This window comes from Orussus abietinus, unplaced genomic scaffold (assembly GCF_000612105.2).
Source record: "Orussus abietinus isolate OABI.00-Male unplaced genomic scaffold, Oabi_2.0 scaffold211, whole genome shotgun sequence".
NCBI classification, from domain to species: domain Eukaryota; kingdom Metazoa; phylum Arthropoda; class Insecta; order Hymenoptera; family Orussidae; genus Orussus; species Orussus abietinus.
This window is the reverse complement of record NW_019394366.1, coordinates 55,136-79,373: the sequence shown is the minus strand read 5'-3', so window position 1 is coordinate 79,373 and position 24,238 is coordinate 55,136. Positions and strand designations below refer to the sequence as shown.

The following is a 24,238-nucleotide window of genomic DNA, read 5'->3' as shown; positions in this document are numbered from 1 at the left end:
ATTAATATCCTTTCCATAAAAATCAGGAACTAAGCAGAAACTACCTTAAGTACCTAGCTAAACATACAACTTGGGGAGGTCATGAAACACATGATATTTCAATTTTAAGATAATTACAGCTATTTTTAACAATTTGGTAACAAATGAAATTTGGGGGACCTACCTTAGGATCTCCTTATTCATGTGGTAAAATTAAAAACAAATCGTCACACCGAATTTGAAGAAAAGTTTCATGACCGATTGCCCCCCTAAGATGCCACTTTCACATCCCCCTAATTTTAGAATCTCTACTTACTTTCGACTATCATGGTGGCCGATAGTTGGGCCTCTCCGAGGGCGTTCCTGGCCACCACGGTGTACGTCCCCGCGTCTTCGGGGCGCACCTGGAGTATGTCTATGGCCACGTACCCGAAGTCGTGGTAGGTCTGGATTCTATTCGCGGCCGTGATGGCCTTCCCGTCGCGGTACCACTCGATCTTCATGGTGAGGTCGCTCTGGGGCTCGACCCGGGCCTCGAAGTGGGCCCTTTGGCCCTCCACGATCTTGTTGGTGCCCTTCAGGGGCCCCAGGAACCGCGGCGCCTGGGTCACTTGGGTCTCTTCCTGGACCTGCCTCGAGTACCTGCTCGAGTCCTCCAGACTCTGGATCTTCTGCAGACCACTCGGGTGTTGGCTGTCGTAGACGATGTCGTCCTTGGTGACCACACTCAGCTGGGCCGTGGTGCGAGCCTCTCCGGCGCGGTTGAACGCGTGGCAGGTGTAGATGCCCACGTCGTGGATGGTCACGTACTTCAGGGTTAGGGCCACGTAGCCGAAGTTGAAGAAGGTCGTTATCCTGGAACCTGGGGGAAGCAATTTCATTGGCTCGTTTTGTTCTCCTACGAAGATGGCGACAACACTTCGGAGAAGAGATAGTGAAATAGGCGCCGGTTCCTTCATGAAACTTTTCCCTGAACTGGGTGTACAGAATCGTTTGCAACTTTACAACGTGAATATGGAGCCTATTAGGAAGGTCCTGACACTCGTGAAATTTCATTTTTTATATAAAATTTTTAAAATACCTATAGACGTATTGTTAAAAAATTGGAATTTCATGAGTCTCAGGACTTTTCTTGTGGTCTCCATATTCACGTTGTGAAGTTTGACATGATTCGGTAAACATAATTCGGAGAAAAGTTTCATAAGCGAAACCTCTTCGACGGCACTTCCACATCCCCTTAAGGACTCGCAACTATCTCACCCCGTTAGGGATAAAGTTTAACCCTTTTAGTGCCGGCCGATGTCACTAGCTTTCCAAAACGACGACACATCGTTGTTCGGCACTCAAACGTAACATGACATCGTAATGTCAAAACGATGACGGAATGTCACGTTCCCAGAAGATCCATCAAACGCAATAAAGCCGTGTCGAAAATTTCATGAAAATTGTTAAATAAAAAAGGAAACCAAGAAATGATTCGAATTTAAACAGGAATCTCATAAAGGATCCTCCGGCACTAGTTCCTCCAGGTACCAGCAAGGTTCACTAGGAAATCGGGGAAAACGATTTCCTTCCTTAAGAACCGATTATCTTTGATTTCGCATGAAAAAACAACATTCGTTAACAAGTGACATCCGGCCTTAAACTTGTGACAGTATTAGGTGATGTCCAAGGACCTCCACATGACTTAAAACGTCAAAATCCAGGATTTCCTGAGTGAACACCGATTTCCTTTGATTTCGCATAAAAAAACAACATTCGTTAACAAGTGACGTCCGGCCTTAAACTTGTGACAGTATTCGGTGATGTCCAAGGACTTCCATATGACTTGAAACGTTAAAATCCAGGATTTCCTGAGTGAACACCCCTTGGGGTATTAGGTCGAAGTTCGTTCCCCACTCACTAGCTTCCACGGGGCGACCGTCCTTGAGCCACTCGACGCGCAGATTGGCGTCGCCGACGGGCTCCAGTCGAGCTTCGAAATGGGCGAATCCGCCCTCTCGTACGTTGATCTGGTCCTTGATGGGGGACTTGAATTCCGGTGGGCTGGCGCACTCGGGTAGCTCCTGCACGTACTTCTGGTGCATCGCCTGCTGGTAGGCCTCGAGCTCCTCGGCGGCCTCGATGTACCGCTGCTGCTCGGGGATCCCTAAGTCGGTCGTCACGCTGGTGCGTGCTGGACGAGAAACGTCAATTATGGAAGAGAAACGACCCGGGACGATCCCTCGGCTAATCCGATCCCATTAAGTCCTCGTAAAGCTAAGGGGAAAGAATTAAGGGAGGCGCGCTCACCCAGAACTCGGAGGTTCGCCGTTCCGATCGCCTCTCCCAGGCGGTTCACGGCCCTGACCGTGTAAGAACCGGCATCTTCGGCCCGTAGGTGCAGTATATTGAGCGAGACGTATCCGAAGTTGAAGATGGTCGTGATTCTCGAGCCTGGAACGAGGGGACCACGGGAGCATGACGAATCGCGCAAGGGGCGTCACGGTCCCGGCGTTCTCCAGGCGCCCCGCGCCTGGAGAACCGGAGAACCGGCGAACCGGCGAACCGGCGAACCGGCAGCCGGAAGTACTCACTGGCCGTGATGGGTCTTCCGTCCTTGTACCACTCCACTCTCATGGTGGGGTCGCTGACAGGGGTGAGCTGCGCCTCGAAGTGCGCGTTCCTGCCTTCCTGGAGCTCACCTAGGTCCTGCAGCGGCCTGATGAAGACCGGGCGCTGGGCGGTGATCTCTTCGAGACTCTCCTGTCGCTGGTACTTGGAGTAGTCCTCGAGCTGCTGGATGTACTGCAGGCTGTCGGGGTGCTGGCTGCTTCGTTCGATCGTGGCGCGAGCTGGGACCAAACGAAACCCCCTTTCTCATATTCCCGCGGTATTTAAGAATCACGCGGTACTTCTTTTTAAGTGAAACTTCTCTAGGGTGGTCATTTTAAGGGGATGTGAAAGTGGCATCCGAAAGCTCAATCGTTCATAAAACTTTTCTACGACCTGGGGCTCTCTAATCGTTTCATACTTTAAAACGTGAATATGGATACCCTAAATTTCCCTAGTGAAACTTCTCTAGGGTGGTCATTTTAAGGGGATGTGAAAGTGGCATGCGAAAGCTCAATCGTTCATAAAACTTTTCTACGACCTGGGGCTCTCTAATCATTTCATACTTTAAAACGTGAATATGGATACCCTAAACTTCCCTAGTGAAATTTCTCTAGGATGGTCATTTTAAGGGGATGTGAAAGTGGCATCCGAAAGCTCAATCGTTCATAAAACTTTTCTACGAACTGAGGCTCTCAAATCGTTTCATACTTTAAAACCTGAATATGGATACCCTAAGGTAGGTCCTGAAACTCGGGAAATTTCATTTTTTATAAACTGTTTTTAGAATACCTATAAACAAATTCGAAAAGAGTTGAAATTTCGCGAGTTTCAGGACCTACCTTAGGGTCTCCATATTCACGTTTTAAAGTATGAAACGATTTGAGGTCAGAGGTCTCGTTTATGAAATCTTTCTCCGAACTGCGTGTACCCAATGGTTTCAAAACTTGACAATGGGAATTTAGCGGATATAAGGAAGATCCTTGTACCCGAGAAATTTGAATTTTTGAAAATTAGGTTATAAACATTTTACAGATTTCTGATAAAAAAAAGAAGAAAATGAAATTTCATGGGTATCAGGACCTTAGGATCGAGCGTGTTATGCTCGTCGAAGTAAAAATAACCATTTCACATACTGATGTTAAGAAGTTTCACTTAAAAAGTGCGTAAACGATACATATATATTTTTTTTTATGGAAAAAAGACACTCACGCGTCACGCAGAGGGTGGCGCGAGATTCTGCGACTCCCGTCGAGCTGACAACGCGACAAAAATATTCGCCACTGTCCTGGATGGTCACGCTAATCAGATCTAGGGCGATAAAGCCAAAGCGGAAGACGGAAGTCGCGCGGGAGCCTGGAAGAGAATTCCTGACTAAGTATACGGAAAAAGGAAGATCGCCCTAACAGTAAAGGACAACATTGCGGATCAATTTTTCTTCTCGCTGCAATAATAATTGCAACGATAAACATATTTACAATGGTATCAAACCATGCAGATTGTAGCGTTTCGCGTCGATCCGTCCACATGGAAATAAAGCATGATCTTGACCTAGGATCTATTGAAAAATTCTACTTACTGGCTTCCAAAGCTCTACCGTTGACATACCACTCCACCCTCATGGTCGGGTCGCCCACCGGTTCGATTCTGGCCTCGAAGTGAGCGCGTCCACCCTCTGCTCGATCCAGGTCGCGCAGGGGCACGATGAACTGCGGGGGTGGATAGATCCTGTCCTCCTCGTGGGCCGGCAGGTGCGGCTTGGCACGTTCCACGTGCTTCAGATAGATCACTTCGGGGCCAGGCGCTGGTCTATAGATCATTAAGGTGATGTGAAAGTGGCGTCGAAGAGGTATTGTTTATTAAACTTTTCTCCCAACTCGGTTTACCGAATAGTTTGAAATCTTACTAACTGAATAGTAAGACTATAAGGAAGGTCCTGAAACTCATGGAATTTCAATTCTTTTCAAATTTGTTTACAGGTATTTTAAAAATAGTTTGCAAGAAATGAAATTTGAATAAACGAAATATTTCTTTGGTACCATTCAAGGAAATACTTTTTTGGTACCTTTCACAGCAATATTTCTTTGGTACCATTAAAGGAAATACTTCTTCGGTACCATTCATATAGTACTCACTCCGGTTCGATGACTCTCGTCGGTCGGGGTAGGTTTAAGCGTCTTGGTTCAGGGGTGGTTCCCTTCGGGGTTTCGACAAAGAGCCTCGCCCTGGTAGCAGTGGAACCAGCGACATTTTGTGCCGTGCATTGGTACCAGGCTGCATCCGAGTACCTTGTTTGGGCTATGTCCAAGGTGGAGGCTCCACTGCCGTCGACGGTCACTCTCACATCGGGACTAGGCGCGATCGGTACACCATCCTGCAGAAGATTCATTAACAATTACACAGAAAAAGTTTACCCTTCTAGTAAAGAACACTACTGCTGATAAAATGTTGCTCTCGCCGCAGAAATAACTGCACCGACCGCAAAAATGTTCGCAATTCTATCAGGCGTGAATGTAACCGTAGAACAGGAGTCTTTAGAAAAAATGCTTGCTGAATTCGCAAATAAATATGTGGCAACGGCAAAAGAATATTGTTGTTGCTTTTTGATCGTATGAAGAATCGCATTGAAGGTTCAATTAAAATCGCCAATCGAGCCGTTCTCAGGCCAAAATAATTAATCTGACGCAAAATGAAGGTAGAGTTAATATACAAAGTGAAGCGAGCACTTCGACACAAATATGAAAAAAATTCAGATTTGAAGGTTTAATTAAAATCCCCAATCGAGTCGTTTTCAGGCCAAAATAATTAATCTGACGCAAAATGAAGGTAGAGTTAATATACAAAGTGAAGCGAGCACTTCGACACAAATATGAAAAAAATTCAGAAAGTGGAGTTAATCATTTTGGTATGTGGACGACTCGATCTCGATTTGGAGACATGGCCGAAATCACAAACCTTCTGCCAGGAAATCCGCGGAATCGGGGTGCCGACCGCTCTCGCGGTGAAGACGACGGGCTCGCCTTCCTTGACGGTCGTGGTTGTGAATCTCTCGACGAATTTCGGGGCCACGACCTGTTCCTTCTCGATTACGAGCAGATTACATTGAAAGGAGGTCTCTCCCGCCTTGTTACGGGCGACGCAGGTGACGACGCCGGCGTCGGCGCGACCGACGTTCGTGATCATCAGCGAGTTGTTCCCCGACTCGTTCACCAGGATCTTGTGGGTCGCATCGTTCACCACGACCTGTCCGTTTACGTACCACGTCACTTCAGGGTATGGCCTTCCCGTCACTCGGCAATCGAACCTGCGAGCAAAAAAAAACGATCCAGTCATTGAACAAGACCCCCCAGATAGAAATTCATGATCATATGATAAGGAAAATCGATTTACGCACAATTTGCAGACCAATTGCTCCATGAAATGTCTGGGACGTATGTACGCACATTGTACAATAAATTAAAAAGAAAAATTTGCGGTCAATTTGTCACGCCGTCACTCAAACATGAGCTACAGACGCTGCTATTGTTTATGGGCAATGCGCCAGATAAATTTATTTGTACATATGCGTACAAACATTGAGACATTGCATGTACTTAACTTTGTTTCATTTTTAAATATTTTTCGTTCGTCATCTGTAGTAATATTATTCAAGTAAAATTCCTCGTTACGGATGCATTGTTAGAAATATTTATAAAATTCATGCACTTTTAGTACATAAGGCTGTAGTATAATTTATACATTTAATGTCTTAAAAGTGAATTGGTACATATTCACTACGAATTTCTAAACAAACTTATAACTTGACGATATGTCATAATTTTGTGAAATTACGCAGGGAAATCAATATCCTAATCCTAAATTTATAACACATTTAATAAATTGTTTGCAAATCTTATATAAAATCAGCATACCATGTCCGAATTGCTCCAATACTTCCACCAAAGGTATTATAAAATGATATATTAATTTCAACGAGGGGTGAATTAATTAATTGATGAATTGATTAATAGTAATTAATTAATAATTTCCCTCACCTGGTCATCTTGCCCTCGGTGACCTCGCGGTCGGCGCAGGTGCGCACGAAATTGGGCGGCAGGGCTTTGCCCTGTTCGGCTTCGGATATGACGGCAGGTTCTGCAGGGGGATAGACCGGGATCTGTCGAGTGGATTGCTTGGCCTGGTCCACCTGATCGAGGCTGGACTCGATCGCCAGGTAGGCCGAGCTGACGGTGCAACCCTGAGGATTCTCCGCGAGAAGAGTGTAATGGCCGCTGTCTTCGGGTTGGGCTTGCTTCACCCTGAGGGTGGCCTGCTGGTCGGCCTGGCGGATCTCGATGTGCTGGGATTCGCGGATCCTTTGGCCGTTCTTGAACCAGGTAAGCTGTAAAGTCCAAGATGGTTACTTCAGGACTCGCTATCTACCTTCTCGAGCGGATAGTCATTTTTTACGAGTACTAACGCGAGGCTTCGGGTTCGCTGCGACCTTCGCCAAGAAGATCGCGTCCGAGCCCTCGACCAGCTTCGAGTTCCTCGGCTTCTGGGTGATCCTGGGCGACGAAACCGGCCCTGAAGAGCGCTCGATGATCGTCGAGATCTGCGAGTCGATCTCCCCGATGAACCGGCGAGTTATCGACTCGCGGAACTCGGTCTCGCGGAGAAGTCGGTACTCGAAAGTGTCCACCTGGAAAAGGAAGTCTACGTGGTATCGTCGAATTTTTTTTTTTCTCCAAAAGTTCAAATTGAACGTTTTCCGGCTATGGAAAAAGAGCTTATGCATCAGGGGGTGATAAGAGATTTCTTACGAGGGTAATTTTTTCTGTACGAGGATGTCCACCTGGAAAAAGAAGTCTATGTGGTATCATCGAATTTTTTTTTTCTCACCAAAAGTTCAAATTGAACGTTTTCCGGCTATGGAAAAAGACTCTATGCGTCAGGGGGTGATGAGAGATTTTTTACGAGGGTGACTTTTTCTCTACGAGGATGTCCACCTGGAAAAAGAAGTCTATGTGGTGTCGTCGAATTTTTTTTTGTCCAAAAGTTCAAATTGAACGTTTTCCGACTATGGAAAAAGAGCTTATGCATCAGGGGGTGATGAGAGATTTTTACAAGGGTGATTTTTTCTGTACGAGGGTGTTCACCTGTAAAAACGAGTCTACGTGGTATCGTCGAATTTGTTTTTTCTCCAAAAGTTCAAGTTGAACGTTTTCCAGCTATGAAAAAAGAGCTTATGCATCAGAGGGTGATGAGAGATTTTTACAAGGGTGATTTTTTCTGCACGAGGGTGTCCACCTGAAAAGAGGAGTGTACGTGGTATCGTCGAATTTCTTTTTTCTCCAAAAGTTCAAATTGAACGTTTTCCGGCCATGGAAAAAGACCTTATGCATCAGAGGGTGATGAGAGATTTTTTACGAGGGTGACTTTTTCGGTACGAGGAAGCGAGGGCCCAAGGGGAAACAAGACTAGTACTGATAAAGACGAGAGGCTGTTCACCTAGAAATCAGTGAAAACGATTTTCTTCTTTCAGAGCCGATTGCCTTTGATTTCATGTGATAAAGAACAATGCAATTTGGTAACAAGTGACAATTGGCTTTAAAATTGTGACAGTATTTCCGTGATTTCCAACGATTTCCACTAATTTCTGCTTGCGATTTCCAGTTGATTTCCACGTGGTTTCGAGCGTTAAAATCCATGATTTCCTGAGTGGATATCCCCTCGAAAAGAAACCGGAGTCGTGCAAAAATAAAATATTCAAAAATAATATCTTTGTTGTCCTTAGAGCGGAAACATTTCTGGAAAAAATTATTCCTCGCCCATTTTCAAGTATTAACATTTGTTAAAATGTAATTTTTCATTAATTGCAATTTTTCGTTATGGCTGAGAATTTTTTTTTCTTTTTCTATCCGTTCGGTACTTACTTTGAAATCGTCCACGCTGGTCGCGGACCCGTTCAAATAATTTTGCCCGTCGATAGTTTGTCGATAGGTTCGCTGTTCGAAGGTCTGACTACCATCGGTAGTCTTTTCGGTAGTTCGGAAGGACGAGAACTCCTTCTTGTAGCCCGATCGTTGCTGTGGGGGTGGTTCCCCGAATCCCTCGGGTTGGATGTACACGGAGCAGATGGCCTCGCCTTTGATAAAAAAAAAAATTCAGTCGCACATGAATATAAAACATAAGACTTTTATCAAACGACAGTACTGCTAACTGCTTTTGCTATAATAATAACTGGAATAGCAAAAATGTTTGCAATCGTATCAAAGGTAGACATAACCTCACGAGAGAGGATTTCTTTAAAATACAAAAAGATGTTTGAGAATTTTACGATCAAATTGATACTAACGACGAGGAAAATATTGTTGTTACTATTCTATCAAACGAGCGATACAGTTTGTCGTCGTTAGGAAAAAAAAATTAATTTATAAGTTCGTAAATATGAGAAATGACGACGACGACTGAGCGTAATCATTCTGATAATACTGACGTTTTAACTGGACATAATATTCGAATGCTTTCATCGATTTCGATGCTGTTGGTCTTAAATGAAAGATAAACATTTAATGAAGCTATTCACGTAGACTAAAAGGTTTGTCAAGTCTTCTAATGGGAGCAATGGCCATCCGAAGGAAATTCAATAAACGTTAGAGCGATGTTCAGAGTAAAGAGACGCAGTGCCTATTGAGGGCTATGAACTTGTCCGAGACGCTACCGTGTCTCTTTAAACGACCATAGCTTGCAGAAGTAATTATGTTTATCTTATCTATGCATTAAACAAACATTTCCGCAAAGAATTTCCCTGGCGCATTTTTCAAGCCAGTTACCCTTACTGAAGCAATTAATAAAACGTTTATCATTGCGATCGTGAATCTTGTTCCGCATGGCATTTCCGGGGAATACTTCCGTCCCGGCTCTCATTTCGGCAGCAAAAGGTTTAAATAAAATACGTACAAATGAAAATCGAGGGAAATTAAGGCCTAACGAGCAGAAGGGCGGTTTCTAAAGTCCTCTAATGGGAGCACAAGCCATCCGAAGGAGATTCAATACCCGTCAGAGCGATATTTAGAGTAAAGAGACATAGCGCCCATCGAGAGCTATGAACTTGTCCGAGACGCTACCGTGTCTCTTTAAACGGCCAGAACTTCCAGAAGTAATGATGTTTATCTTATCTATGCATTAAGAAAACATTTCCGCAAAGAATTTCCCTGGCGCATTTTTCAAGCCAGTCACCCTTGCCGAAGCAATTAATAAAACGTTTATCATTGCGATCGTGAATCTTGTTCCGCATGGCATTTCCGGGGAATATTTCCGTCCCGGCTCTCATTTCGGCGGCAAAAGGTGTAAATAAAATACGTGGAAATGAAAATCGAGGGAAATTAAGGCCTAACGAGCAGAAGGGCGTCCGCTCGAGCTCGCCGAGCCGAGACGGCGGAAGTGTGCTCACCGTACTGGTTCTTCGCGTTGCACGTGTACTCTCCCTCGTCCCCGGGACCGATGTGGTTGATCCTCAGCGAGACGACTCCGGTCTTCTCGTCGTAAGACATCTGGATCTTCTGGGAGTCCCTGAGGGGGGCTCCCTTGTGGGTCCAGGAGACGAAGGGCCGCGGATTTCCGCGGACGCGACCCTCGAAGATCGCGTCTCCGCCCTGGGCGAAGCGCGCGTTCTTGAAGATCTGCTCGAAGACCGGAGGCGAAGGGTCTCCGGGTCTGCCGGTGAATCTGCCGGATATTAATTCATAATTAATTGGAAATTAACACTAATAAATTAATAAGTGAACTAGTACGCATATTAGGTCATTTCATGAGTTCAGAAAGAAATTTCTACAGGTTTCGACATTTATTTCCAAGGTGAAGCTTTAATTAATAATTAATTAGAAAAGAATACTAATAAATTAATAAGTGAACTCGTACACATATTAGGTCATTTCATGAGTTAAAAAGAAAAATTTCTACAGGTTCAAAAATTTCTTTTTGAAGTGAATCTTCATAATCTCGCGACTGTATGTATAGGTTCGCATGTTACACGGAGAAAAATAAGAGCCTTGAAGTTACAGAATCCTATCTGTTGGCAATTGTTGTTCACGATACGGTTAAAAACAGCACAATTAATGGATTAATCCAGTTAATTTTACGTTCTTATGTGTACAGTTAGCGGAAACATTTCTGTAAGTGAGCTGTAATTGTAGCTGAAAATGCCTGTTAATATTGATATGATGAAACTGGTACATCTAAAGTATTACAAAATTGTAGGTGCAATGGAAAATACCTTGTTAGGTTCATATTATTTTTTTCACAAAAGATTAAAAATATTTGTAAACGTTGAAGAAGAAATCTACAGATTTAATAGGTTAAGAGTAATGGATATTTATCCATAACCTTCCAAATACGTATTTGTAATTGTTATAGATATTTATCTGTAATTTTTAAGTCATATTTGTTTTTTACAGTTAATTACTAAGTATTATTATCTTCGTGTCAGTATTGAAACAATTTCAGCAATTGTTTAGGCTAGAGTTAGTGTAGCATTTTCTCCGTTAATTTTACAGTTAATTGCTATTTATATTCGTCTATGTATGTTGGTATTATTATCCCGAACGTAACTAGTACCGAATGCGTAACGGCATTACCGGAAAGAGTAATTAAGAATAATTCATAATAATTCCCTTTAACTTGGATATTTCGTCTCCAACGTGCGTGGCGGTCACGCACCGATTCTTTCATTTTGATTTCACTTTAAATGTCGATAATTGAGGGAAAGAATAACGCGGCAACGGTTACGAGAACGTTTACGCAAATTCTCTCAGTACTAATACACAAAGATGAATGTTAATAATTAGCCGTGACGGAACCGTTTACGCAAATTGTGTGAATACTAACATACAAATATGAGTGTACATAGCAATTAACTGCAAAATAATTAAGTGTTTCTCTTTTCGATACGTTCTTTAACATGCAAACTTACACTACCGTGACATAAGAAGTTTCACTTCAACAAGTATTCCACCCTCTTATCGAGCTATCTCACAAAACAGAAATTTGAGAAAAAATAAAAAAATAAATTTTCTTGCAACGAAACCAATTTTACATCCACTAATTAACAATGTACTCTCCGAAACAATAGGTCACTTCTTCCCAACGGTTATACTTAAGCATTTAATTATCCCCAATGAAAATTCACCGTACAAAATGAATTATCCATGAACATATGGAACGACCCAATGAATAAGTATTTTAAAAACGGCGAAAAAAGAAAATGCCAGTAAATTTTTCTAATTTTCCTACTTACGCTGGCACGCTCGGCGAGGTCTGCATGACTATTTCCCCTTGCACTGGAATGAGAGATTTCGGAAATTAGTACAATAGCAGTCGAGAGTCGCTCGCAGAGATCGGGAGCGATTTTCCGTCTCCTTTTCCGGCCCTCGAGACGAAGATAAGCCAGAAACGGAAGCAGCGATTAGAGGCCCTCTTCCTCTCTTCGCCGGGCATTCGCGCCCTCCTCGGTCGCGCTCGACGAAGCAAGAAGGCAAATTAAGTGGAACGAGTTAGGAAAGAGTCGCACGAGCGATTCGCCTGCTGAGATTTGCGTTTTTGCGGTCGGCGATTTCGCAATACCGAGCGCTTAGCGGCCGAATGTGTCGCGCCGATTCGACGCGCGAGCCGGCCAAGCTTTTCCGACATCTTTATCACCGGGTTTTTATTTTTTTTTATTTTTTTTTATTTTTTTTATCATTTTGGGAAGACACGACAACATCTCGTATGTCTTCGCCTAGGGCAGTCTAAATCCGTCCACGCGTCAGGAGTCTGCATCAATGAACCGACTCGCACACACATAGCGCGTGTCACATATGCGCGAATCGCAAGTACTTACCGCACTTCCCGGGTGTTCTAACTGCTTTATGAAATGTTATTCTTGGCATAACTCCGGGAATTTGGCCCCATGGCGAGAATCCTCCTCTCGGCCTCGAGGCGGAGGTCGTGTCGGGTTCGCCAATGGTTTATAAAAAATTGTAGGAAATTAATCCCGGGTCGGGCGGCTCGGTTGAGCCTGAGATCATGGTTGCACTTTTCAGACTTTTCGATGGAATCGACCGGTTATTAATTATGGGGTAATCCTAACCCTGTGATTAGGGTTGTATCTCTCAAGATGCATCCCATTCGAATTAAAATCCATTATCAAGCTCTGATAACAATGCCCATGTTAATTCACATTCTCAGTCTTTGGTTATTTCTATGCCATAATAAATTGCAGTGAAATTTCATTGCCGCTGTATTGTTATACTCAGTGTCTATGTTAAGTTTGAGAAAATTATAATGTAATGTTACATCTAATTCAGGTAAAAATGCACCAATACGGTGGGTTTACAATGTTAGGCGTATTTATATTGTATATGTATTTATATTTTATTTATATTATATAATACATTTTCTAAGTTGTACTTTTTTCGTTTTACGTTTACTATGTAAACCTTCATTTAGGAGGTATGCAGATATGTATATAAATTTCCGGCCATTTTTGTCACTTAAGAGTATTTAACGCCTGATTTGAGTTAATCAACCGATTTGGCGATTGTCAAAGCATTTTAATCTCCGATTAGCCTGATTTTCGTCGGTGCAACGCGGGCGAGGGTAATTTGAAATTAAGTAATCGGGGCTAATAAATTTATTAACGCGTGATTTGAGTTAATCAACCGATTTGGTAGTTGTCAAAGCATTTTAAACTCCGATTAGCCTGATTTTTGTCGGTGCAATGCGAGCTTCGGTAATTGAAAATTAAGTAATCGTGGATAATAAATTTATTAACGCATGATTTGAGTTAATCAACCGATTTGGTAGTTGTCAAAGCATTTTAAACTCCGATTAGCCTGATTTTTTTCAATCTTATCCTCCGACCCCCCCACTGACTTTTCAATAAAATTATCTGAACGTTAATCCTAAGTTAATTTTAACCGTGGATCCTCATTATACATTCTCAGATTTTGAAACAGAATCATCCCGAAATTTTTGGACATTGACGAAGCGCCCTTTTTATGAATCACCTCTTTTCTTAAGACAATTAATCATCTACGCCTCTATTGTCTATTAAGGGGGTGTGAAAGTGGCACCTAAAGAGTCAATCGTTTATGAAACTTTTCTCCGAACTGGGTCGACTGAATTTCAAATTTTATTTCAAATTTGATGAAAGATCATTTCAAATTTTACAACATGAACATAAAGCCTCTATGGAAGGTTCCGACACCCGTGAAATTTCATTTCTTCTAACACATTAAAAAAATTCCTATAACCAAATTTCCAAAAGATTGAAATCTCGTGAGTTTCAGAGTCCTCCTCATAGCCTCGTTATTTAAATTGTAAAGTTTGAATCGATTCAGTACACTCGGTTTGGAGAAAAGTTTCATAAACAAGATCTCTTTGACATCGCCTTATCGCTACACTTCATGCAAAGTTAATCCTTATGACATAAGATGATATGAAAGGGTCATTCTATAAATATAAAGAAAACGTAAAAATATAGATGAAACATTTCTCCAAACAAGGTGCAACGATTAATTTCAAACTCTACACGTGATTATGGAGACCCTAAGGAATAACGCGCCGCTCATGAAATTCCATTTCCGACAAAAATGTTGTACTTATGTCGGATAAGAGCCAAAAAAGAATTTTTTTTCGAAAAATGAAGTTTCATTGGCAGCGCGTTCTTCCTTAGAGCCTCCATAATCACGTGTTAAAGTACAAGATAATTAGGTCCACCCAGTTTGGAGAAATGTTTTGTAAATATTTTGCCTTTTCGGTATGTGCATGTCAGTCTTTCATATCGCCTTAATTCACGGAAAAGCTGAAAAATCGGAACCGGCGGCGAACCGGAACCGCCATTTTGGTGGTCATCTCCCGAAGTGCGGCATATTTTCCCGATGACAAGTCGGCATTGGAAGAGAGCCGTCGGGGCGTCGTCGACGGTGGGGTGTCGGAGCTATTTCGAAGCGGCGCGGGATCGCGTTACCGGCAGCCATTTTAGGAGCAGCTATCTTTACGCGGCGCCCAGCGTCGCGCGTCGCGACGCCCGGCCCTGCGCCGAGGATCGCTCCCGACTCGACGGCGAGTTACGCAAATCCAGTCACTGACCAAAATAACGGGCTTACGAAGCCACGGGGGCCGAGAATCGACGCCGGCCCTCTAGATCCGACAGGTAGTTCCGGTAATCAGCTGCGACGACCGGAAGACGCGCGCCGACGACACTTAGCGACGCGCGACGTCGCCCTCCGCGACGCGGGACCGGGAGCATTTTCAAAGGAAAAAAGTGGTACCCGACATTCAGACGAGAATTCCAAAATATCGCGGCAACTAAGAATAAAAGAAAGAAAGAGGAAGAGAGAGAGAGAGAGACATAGAGAACGAATACACGTGGGAGGGAGAAAAATATGACACTTGGATGTTTGACGTTTCGCTTCTCCCGACGCTGATATAAGACGACAGTTTACGATTGGGGAAGATCTCGACGCCGGAAGTCCTAAATCTCGGGAAAAGCGAGAAAATGGAGAGCGGGAGGAGATAGGTGACGTTAAAGGAATCCCGCAAACGTCAACGGGCCGATTTTTGGCACGTCGAGCGGTCGTTGACGAATGCCCGCGGACGCAGTTGGCAAATGCCGAAGAGGATGGCGACTTAATCATGGAAGAGAGCTAGAAGGACCGAATTTTTAGATCGTCCAAGCCGGGGAATATTCCTCGATTTGTGGAATGAAAACTGGAACTATGGGCGATCCGCGAGCAAAGGCGACGCGAGTCGCGCGGAAAAGTGACCGATCTCGCCTGTGCAGGCGCGCGCCTGTCCGCGCGTTGAAGTCTCCAGGAAAATATTCTTTTCCGCCGTGGTTTCCAGGCCAAACCTCCCCTCGCAATTTTTTTTCAGGGCTGGTGATCCCGTTGGACGTTTCCCAATTACCGCGGCGACCAGGGAGGAGCGTGGGCCGCCGTGGGAAAATGGCGGAAGCGCGGAGAAGTCGTGGAATCGGGTCGAGGGGCTATTTCGGCGAAACGGGAGGGGTTCTAGATCTTAAAATCGCGATCCAGCGATCTCCTCGAATCGAGATCGGCCAGGAATTCCGAAAGGCCTACGCCTCGGGAACCCCGAAACCTCGGATTTATTTATAGCCGACGTGCCGAGGGCTGCGTCCCGAAAATAGCGCGGCAGCCGCAACTATTTCGGCCTCTCTGCGGGTTTTTTTCACAGGCTCTGTCTCCGAGAATCTCGGAAAGCTCGATCGAAAACGCATTTCCGGGAGGGGTGGAGGGATCCCGAATAGGGCCGCGTCCTCGGGGAGGTCCTCCCTCCTCCGCGGTGGAGAACCGACTGACCTCTCTGCTGACTGGTGACCTGCTGTCGCGTTACTTGTCGCTCCGTCCGCTGTTGCACGTACTGCTGCTGCTGCTGCACCTGCGAGCTGGTCTGCTGCGACTGCTGGGTCTGCTGCACCTGCGAATTCTGCTGGCGCTTCATGGTGCCTGCCGATCTCGAAGACTCCGATGTCGAGGAGGACCGGTCGGTCCCTCCCCTAACTTGGGACCTCCTTGTCCTTTAACACCTTCTTCGGGGCAAACTCTTCGACAACGTCTTCTTCGACCTCTTCTCTCGCAGCGGAGCGATTCGCTAGGGCTCGAAAACCGTTCGATCGATTCGAAAGGCGGGACCAGCTCGAGGGGTTCTTCCTTCTTCAGGGTCGGGCCACTCCGGGCTTTCTTCGCTCGTTCCCTCTTTCCTTTCAGGGTCCACTCCACGGGGGAATGGCGTCGTCGTGTGCTCGGGCAACTGCGGCTCGCGGGCCTCGCGGCTTCGTTCTCGCGGCAGAAGTCAAGTCATCGTCCGTCTCCCCGAGGCTCTTTAAACCAAGACGCCGGTCGAATGTGAAAATCGCGAGTGAGCCGGCGCTGCCGGTCGCGCCTCGACGCCCGCGACGGAGGCGGCGGAGGCGGCCAGCCGAGGAGTGGGGCGTCGCGACGCCCGAGACGCGGAGGCGGCCGGACGAAAATATCCAAGTGCGCGGAGATCCTGGACGATTTTCGAATCCGACCGCTGAAAAATTCGGAAAAAATTCTCAAAAATCCCCTCCCCTTCCAACGCCCTCCCCAAATTTTTTCAGAATTTTCCCATCAACCCTTCCCGCAGAAACTCTTACCCCGGCTCATCAGCCAGCACCCTAGACCAGCCGAATTCTCGAGCCATGATTGTTTAATCCGCATTTAAGTTCGGTCTCCATTTTTCCTCGTGCATAAATCCCTCAAGGATCCTCAAGAATAGGTCGATCGACACTCGAATTCTCTCGGGGCGCTATTTATAGCTGCTGGATTTAGCGTGCAGCGGGAACGTAAGCATTACGTGGCTGTCAACATGCTCTCGTTGGCGAGAGGGGGGTCGCTGACTAACCGAAGGGGTGGTTCGTGAAACTGATCTGGAAGTGTCGGAGTAAAATCGAAGGCTCTCGGAGAACGATCTCCAGGTCGTTCCCCGATCGGCGGGGGTCGATGATCGTTCGATGATCGTTCGATAATCGGTCGATGATCGGTCGATGATCGATAATTGACCGGATACCGCGGGGGCGATCTTCAAGGTGGCATAGCGACCGTTCTATTTCCAAGTGACACGACACCTCCTAAACATAACCCACATCTTAGGCTTGGGTCCAGCGGGTGGATAGACTCGGGGCCGAGGTCGTCGGCGTGAATCAACGCGGTTATACATACGACCGCGGCCACCCCCCGCGAACACCGCGGCCTTCGCTCTTCGGCATCGGCGACCCGGACTCTCGGACTCGCTCTCGAACGCGGACTCGGACTCGGCGAAAAGGCTCGCGGTAATACGCTTCCACTGGATATTTCGTTACAGCCTTTCCATGGACCGTGAGTCACGAGCGCGGCCACCAGGGAGGGGCGAGCGAGCGAGAAAGAGGGCGAGGGCCCGAGAAAAAGGTGGAGAAGGAGGGAAAGAGAGAGAGAGGCACTCTCCGAGAGGAAACCCAAGACGAGGAGCGTTTCGCTCCGACCAACTCGCTGTTCCTGGCAAGCATATACGAGAGGAGACCCTTCTTCTCGGCGACCCCTGGAAACGCCGCCATTTTGGAGAACGTTTCTGAGGGACTTCGGAGAAGAACGTGATCTCTTGTCGGGAGAGACGAGGGGAATTTGGTTTAGTTGGATCCGGGATCACCCTTTGTCGCTGCTTTTTCGTGGTTCACGGAAACGCCGCCATTTTGGAGAACGTTCCTGGGGGATTTCTGAAAAGGACGTGATCTCTTGTCGGGAGAGACGAGAAGGATTTGGTTTAGCTGGATCCGGGATTACCCTTTGTCGCTGTTTCTTAGTGGTGCACAGAAACGTCGCCATTTTGGAAAACGTTTCCGGGAACCTTTGAGGAGGCGCTGATCTTATATCGAGAGAGATGAAAGGGATTTAACTTGACCAGACACGCACTTACCCTTCCTGATGACCTTCCTCGAGAAGAGGGATTCGGTCTCTTCTTCGGCGTCGCCATCTTGGAGAACGCTTTGACTCTCGGCTTCTAAGCTAAAATCAAGCTCGAACGATTGCTCCTCCAAATGGCGATCCCTCCACACGGCTCGCACTTGCGAGGGTAGTCCTGAAAACGGTCCTTCGCGCACCGAAATCAGAAACTCGGGGTTTAGATATCTCCTCTTCAGGTTTCAATTTAGTATTACTGGAGGCATTAGAGATTACTACTATGTATAGTAGAGAGTACTACGGTGCGTTCCAAGTGCCAGGAGAAAAAGAAGGAGACGGGTGGGTTTAATTTATTCAAATCATCTGATTTATTGCAATTAGATAAAGACTTCCCGACACCATGTCCAAAAATCGGCGAGAACTAGAGTTCCTAGTCTAAAGGAGAGAGGGGAGACCGAGGTACACCAGGGAGCCCAAACCTCTATGCGAAGGAAGCAGATAGATTTATTTACACGATAGCAATGGCGGTGATAACAGTGGTAACACAGCAGGGTTATACGTCTCTCCATCGACGGCAACTGCAACTGACAGGTCAAACAAACCGCACCGAGCATTAATCGAGCCCCGACACCGCAAGCTCGGAAATCCGAAAATCCAAAACCGGAAATCCTTGCTCTTCGACCTCTTCTTCGGGATCTCGACTCCCTCCACCGAGGGCGTCCTCTTCGAGAGCGTCGAATTAAAGGGGGAAAAAAAAAATAAAACAGAGAAAGGAAATAGCCGCGTCCACCACCCCGAAATGGCGAGAAGCTGAAGAGGGACCGATGGGTCGATTAAACCAAGCGAGGGAAGGGAAGAAAGGGACGCCGAAATTCTGGGGAGCTTCCGCGGGGAGGGGCCGAGGAAAATGGTACCTTGCGAAAGCGCGATTCCCAGGACCGCGGGAGAAATGCATTTCGTTCCGAGAAAGCTCTCGTATAGGCCTCGCTACTGGTGGTGCATCGACGGCGCACCGGAAGTGCATCGAGCTACACCTCGAGGGGCGCGATCACGAGGAAAGACCCGCCACCTTTTCGGCTCCCAAAGCACAGGACTGCCAAGGAGGTCCACTCCCTAAGCTTTGTAAATCGACCTTCTGTTACCTGGAACCAGGAGGGTCGCCGAGGTCCCGGTGGAACCGAGGCTGTTGGTCGCGGTGCAGCTGTATGCACCTGCATCCTCTGTCGGAGAGAAGGGTCGATATTTCATTTCCGTGATTTCCATTTATCATGGGTTTCTTTTATTCACCCTTCGACCTACCGGGATGGGCTCGAGGAATGGTCAGGCGACACACTCCGTTCCTGTAGTGGATCTCGTTGTCGATCGAGTTCTCGATTATCCTGCCGTCCTTGGACCACAGGATGTTGGGCTGCGGCTCTGCCTGCACGATGCACTCGAATCTCGCGGTCTGCCCGTTCACCACGGCGATGTCCCTCAGGGGCTGAAGAAGTATCGTTCTTTCACTTTTTCTCTTCGACATATTTATTAGGAAAATTCTCTTCACAGAGGAGATCACTCACCGCGATGAAAATGGGGGCCTTCTTCGGCTGGACGTCCAGGTAGGGCTGAATCACCTCCCGGTTCCCTGTCGGCGTCGTCGCCCTGCCGTTGGTGGGCCAGGGAGACCCTGAAGAGACTCGAGCTTTAGACGATTCAAAATGGGAAATATAAATAATGAAAATATAGAGTGCGTGGTCACCACGCTAGATGGATGTGGAAATCATTTCACTATAAACGTCAATAATTAACTGAGAGTGGAATACCCTGACACTAACGAACATTATTACGCAAATTGTCGCGATGCTAACGCGCAAAGATTAATGTAAACGGTTATTACCTGTCGAGGAGAAATAAATGCCTTACGTTTCTATGCGAACTTATTTTATAACATGTACACTTAAACTACCGTGACATAAGAAGTTTCGTTTCAAAAATGTTTATGGTTTTCTCGCCCTTTCGGCCATCTGACTTTTTTGGTACCTAAAGTTGGCCTTCCTATGCTTTTGCTTTTGTTGTATAAAATATCATGTATACCATAGAAGCAAAGGTTTTTTACGGCCCAAAAGACCCGCTTTCAGTTCGTGCGCTTACGAGCCTACGATTTGTATCGCTGCATCACGCTGGTCATGAAAAAAAACTACTTTACCTCCTTACTGGACAAAATAATATTTTATGTAACACCAGCATGATTTACACGTCTTTCTGCGATTATCTTCAATACCTAAGATTGTCTTTTCTACGACAGTATACGTAAATAAACCGCGAAGAGTGGAACCAGGACAGAAAAGAGCATCGAAATGCCCTAAGACGAAATGGCCATATTTGTACTTCGCGCACGCGCAAAAAGACTTGTCAACCCATGCTTTTGCTTTTGTTGCACAAAATATGATGTGTACCATAGAAGCAAAGATTTTTTACGGCCCAAAAGACCCGCTTTCAGTTCGTGCGCTTACAGCTGATATTGCAAGATTACGCTGGGCGGAAAAAGATCCATTTTCCCTCCTTGATAACATATCATTAAATGTGGAGTCTTGGTACTCGTACCTGAAGACTCAATGTTGCTGGGAGGTCCGATCGAGCTGTGTCTGGGAGAGAGGCTGGGCAAGCTGGGGCTCAAAGAAAGAGGACTCGGGGTGGTCTGGTCCCACCTCCCCGAAGGGATCACCACGCTGGGGGGTCCCAGGTTCTTCCTGTTCCTCGAGTCCTCGGCCTCGGAAAACTCACTTTCCGAGGTGGGCTCCCACTTGACTGTCTTCGCGCCGGGCGTGAACTTTGTAGGCTTGAAATGGCTATGCAAGGACGTGGGCCTTGAAGAGTCCTTGGCGAACCCGTTCCTCTTGTCGCTGTTGGTGCTGAACTCGTGCACTATCGGCACGTCGATGTCGCTGGCTCTCCTCTGATGGGTGGTACCACCGATACCACTGATGCCACTGGTACCACCGATTTTCTTCCCCTCTCCGGGCAACACGATGCCGAATTCGTAGCCGAAGTCGTACTTGAAGTAGATCAGCCCGGTGTCGGGGTCGATGTGCTTCGTGCCTGGAAAATCCGCATCCGTTTAGAAACACAAAGGAAATGTTTGAATGTGACCATCGTTTAAAAGACGTGATCATTGCCTAAACAATTGATATGGCTAAACCCTTTTAAAGACTTTTCGGTATGTATGCATGACACTTTTATATGGACTTAATCTAGGAAAAAGGATCGTCCTCGAGGTTACCATATTGAGCCTGTCTGGTCTCCTCCCTGTAGGTCCTGGGGTCGTCTTCGGCGTCGGTGGCGGCGCCGTCCGCGAAGGTCTGCTTCAAGATCGGCTTCTGCTTCAGATCCGACCGGATGTCGTTGGCGAACTTCTCCGTCTTGGAGCGGAAGCTGCTGGTCATGTCGCTCATGTGCTCAGCAGCCACGTCTGGGAAGTCGGATTCTCAGGTTACGCGACGAGGTCGCGCCGAATGAAGAAGGATCTCCTTCGAGGTAAAGAATCCCGAAGAAGGGAAAGAAAGAGAGAAAGAGAGAGAGCGAAAACTAGCGAATCCAGAGGAGGCGAGCTCCAGAGAAGCGAGGCGAGAAAAGAGGAGCCACGAGAAATCGATCTTACAGTTCGCCCTGTCGATGTCGCTCCTCGACACGAACCCATACTCTGGGGGCGAGCCAGGTTTCAGGAGGAACTCCTCCTCGGCAAGGCCGGAGCGCTCCAGCTGATGGTCCAGCCGATCCTCCAGTTTGCTCTCGACCTTCGCCTCCACTTTGCTCTTCGAGGTCGCGACCGGAGCCCTCACTCGTCGATACTCCAGGTCCTCGACATCGCTATCGGCAGGGGTCCACCTTGTGCCTACCCTGGAGCTCTCAACGTCACTCTCGGACTCCCCGAAGCGACCCTGCTGGAACCTCGACGGGGTGGGCACCTGTTCCGTCCTCGACCTGGGGAAGGTCCCCGTCTCCTGGCTCGCCCTGTTCTCCCCGAACTTGATGACCCGGCTGGTCCTCTCCACGGTAACGATCCTCCTGGTGTTCTCCGTAGACTCGTCCATCCTAACGGTGTTCCTGGTCTCGGTGCCGATGGCGTTGTGGAAGGGCAGTCCGGGTCGAGGCTGGGGCCCGGTCGAGGTCTGGCGATGCGGAGGCGCGTACGCGATTTCTGGCGGAGACCCGGGTAGCAGGACCGACTTGGCCTGGCGATGTCTTTCCTGGTCCTGGCGAAGGCGATCCTGGCGCGAGGTCTCCCTCTTCCGGTCCTCGACCGGCCGCGCCGCCTCGATGGGCCGGAAGCCCGGCCGCGACGGACCGGAAGTCTTCGGCGGCTCCTCGAAGAGCGTCGGGGGAACCGGGTCCGGCCCCGGTTCCGTCGACCCGGGGCGCGGCTTCCCTGTGTGGAAAACACTCTCAGTCGTGGTGGCACCCGGTGGTACCTGGGAGCTAAGCACTGGAAGAGACGCCGAGAAGAGAGGTAGCGGAGAGCGAGAGAGAAGCGGCCGACGGAGAGGGCCACCCCGAGGACCCCGGTGGTGACCTCGAGCGAAAGCGGAGGGTCCCTTCAAAGCTACGGGTGGGATCTCGAAGAGGGAGAAGAGCGCCCGGACTGCGGTCAGAGGTCGAAGCGGTTCCTGCGGCTCGTCAGGTACAGGGAGCTGTACCCCGTGTACCCGGAGTACCTACCCGAGCCCACGAAGGTCGGCTTCACCGGCTTGAAAGAGTACTCTTCCGTGTCCGAGCCCCGGGGCTTCCAGAGGGGCGGAATCCTCCCCTCGTAGTCGCTCTCGTAGTCGCTCTCGCGGAACTCCCCCTTCACGAACTTTGACGGACTCGGCGGCAGCACCGTCTTCTTCGGGGTCGGCTTCGGCGCCTCCGGCTTGTACGAGAACGGCTGCGACTGCAGCCTGTACGGAGAGTGGCCCCCTGTGTACGTCGTTTCCTGTGGACGATCCTGACGTTAGACTTCTTAGACCCCGTTATCGTCGTCGAGTCAACCGTTCGGTTCTTCGGAATATTATTGCGATTTTTACAAGTTAAGGTGATGTTAAAGTGGCATCTAAAAGATCTCATTCATGAAACATCCCTTCGACTTAGGTGTACCAAATCGTTTCGAGCACTACAACGGGAAGGTGGAGACTATAAAAAAGGTCCTGCTAACCATGAAACGTGAAATTTTTCCAAATATATTTATAGACATTTTAAGAATATTTTTTAAAATAGTGAGATTTCTTGGGGGTCAAAACCTTCCTTTTAACTTCTACATTTATGTTGGAAAGTTTGAAACGATTTGGGAAGCATTGTTTGGAGAAAAGTTTCATGAACATGGCCCCTCGGATTTTCCTTTTCACATCGTCTGAGGATTTGACGATGTTTGTTCCAAACTAAACTAATTTTTTTATATGTTCCTTGTTAAAAGTGGAGACTTCGCTACACTTTACTAATAATAATGTTGTTTCGGATGTCAATTTTTCCTTTTTTTCTCGGCGTTAATGACCGCGACACATTTAGAGCTCATAATATTCGAGGCTTTCGTCTCCGCCACGAAAATATTGAAACCACCTTTTTTTTTATTTTTTTCAATTTTGAAAGCAACGACGCATTTGTTACCGGTTCCTGGTCAAATGCATCGTTGATATTGTAAAACGCTTCGGCTGCTTTAGGACTCATGTCGAACTTGTAGAAGAAAATCGACCGAATTTTCCCCTTATCTACCCTTTACTTAAACAGTGTAAATAAAAAAGAAATTGATATATAAAACGAAATTATAGCAGCAAAATATAGAGCAAAGTTGCGCTTTAAACTGACACAACTTGGACATGAAGACTGACATTGTTTGAAATCAAAGTGTTTATCTGAAATAGCAACAAGCGCGATAACTCTGCAGACAACCTGATAAAACATCAACTACCCTACGAGACACACCCTTAGATCATATGTATATCTAGACCTCGCATTTGACCTTCCACTCTCAGATTTTCAATAAGTACAATGGCTTTAACCCTTTGGCTACTAAGAGCGCCTAAAGGCGCCCGACATTTGGTCCAATATTGCTTGCACGGTCAAACGAATTTCGCCCATATGTCGAAATGGCTCGTCGTCAAAGAGAACTGTGTGGGTGAGTCGTCGAGACACGTGGTCCAGTGGTATTCGAGTTTACCCCTTCCACTGATATGCGAGGTCTAGATATTTATGGTCTAATGACACACCTAGGACAC

General features: G+C 46.9%; 2 protein-coding genes across 10 annotated transcripts in view; both read right to left on the bottom strand.

Annotated features, from left to right (window-relative positions):
- Window positions 1-16,494, bottom strand: part of LOC105702948 (titin) — a 101,256-nt gene extending 84,762 nt beyond the window's left edge. For 6 of the 9 annotated variants that reach the window (XM_012430921.2, XM_012430925.2, XM_012430924.2 and 3 more), the window contains exons 1-14: window positions 15,915-16,493; window positions 11,849-11,891; window positions 10,007-10,281; window positions 8,487-8,698; window positions 7,031-7,252; window positions 6,606-6,952; window positions 5,527-5,875; window positions 4,707-4,945; window positions 4,151-4,380; window positions 3,784-3,927; window positions 2,556-2,813; window positions 2,272-2,415; window positions 1,883-2,155; window positions 296-841 (exon numbers count right to left, since the gene is read on the bottom strand). In XM_012430921.2, coding sequence (XP_012286344.1) covers window positions 296-841; window positions 1,883-2,155; window positions 2,272-2,415; window positions 2,556-2,813; window positions 3,784-3,927; window positions 4,151-4,380; window positions 4,707-4,945; window positions 5,527-5,875; window positions 6,606-6,952; window positions 7,031-7,252; window positions 8,487-8,698; window positions 10,007-10,281; window positions 11,849-11,891; window positions 15,915-16,056 — 3,424 coding nt within the window. In that variant the 5' untranslated portion in view covers window positions 16,057-16,493. Of the gene's footprint in view, window positions 1-295; window positions 842-1,882; window positions 2,156-2,271; window positions 2,416-2,555; window positions 2,814-3,783; window positions 3,928-4,150; window positions 4,381-4,706; window positions 4,946-5,526; window positions 5,876-6,605; window positions 6,953-7,030; window positions 7,253-8,486; window positions 8,699-10,006; window positions 10,282-11,848; window positions 11,892-15,914 lie in introns of all 9 variants that reach the window. The other 3 variants (XM_012430927.2, XM_012430928.2, XM_012430929.2) reach the window with 3 other exon arrangements.
- A 1,999-nt stretch (window positions 16,495-18,493) lies between these two features.
- Window positions 18,494-24,238, bottom strand: part of LOC105702949 (titin) — a 32,728-nt gene continuing 26,983 nt past the window's right edge. The window contains exons 27-33 of the mRNA XM_012430931.2: window positions 22,707-22,962; window positions 21,649-22,416; window positions 21,271-21,459; window positions 20,595-21,089; window positions 19,571-19,677; window positions 19,311-19,491; window positions 18,494-19,231 (exon numbers count right to left, since the gene is read on the bottom strand). Of these exons, the coding sequence (XP_012286354.1) occupies window positions 19,125-19,231; window positions 19,311-19,491; window positions 19,571-19,677; window positions 20,595-21,089; window positions 21,271-21,459; window positions 21,649-22,416; window positions 22,707-22,962 (2,103 nt within the window). The 3' untranslated portion in view covers window positions 18,494-19,124. The remainder of the gene's footprint in view (window positions 19,232-19,310; window positions 19,492-19,570; window positions 19,678-20,594; window positions 21,090-21,270; window positions 21,460-21,648; window positions 22,417-22,706; window positions 22,963-24,238) is intronic.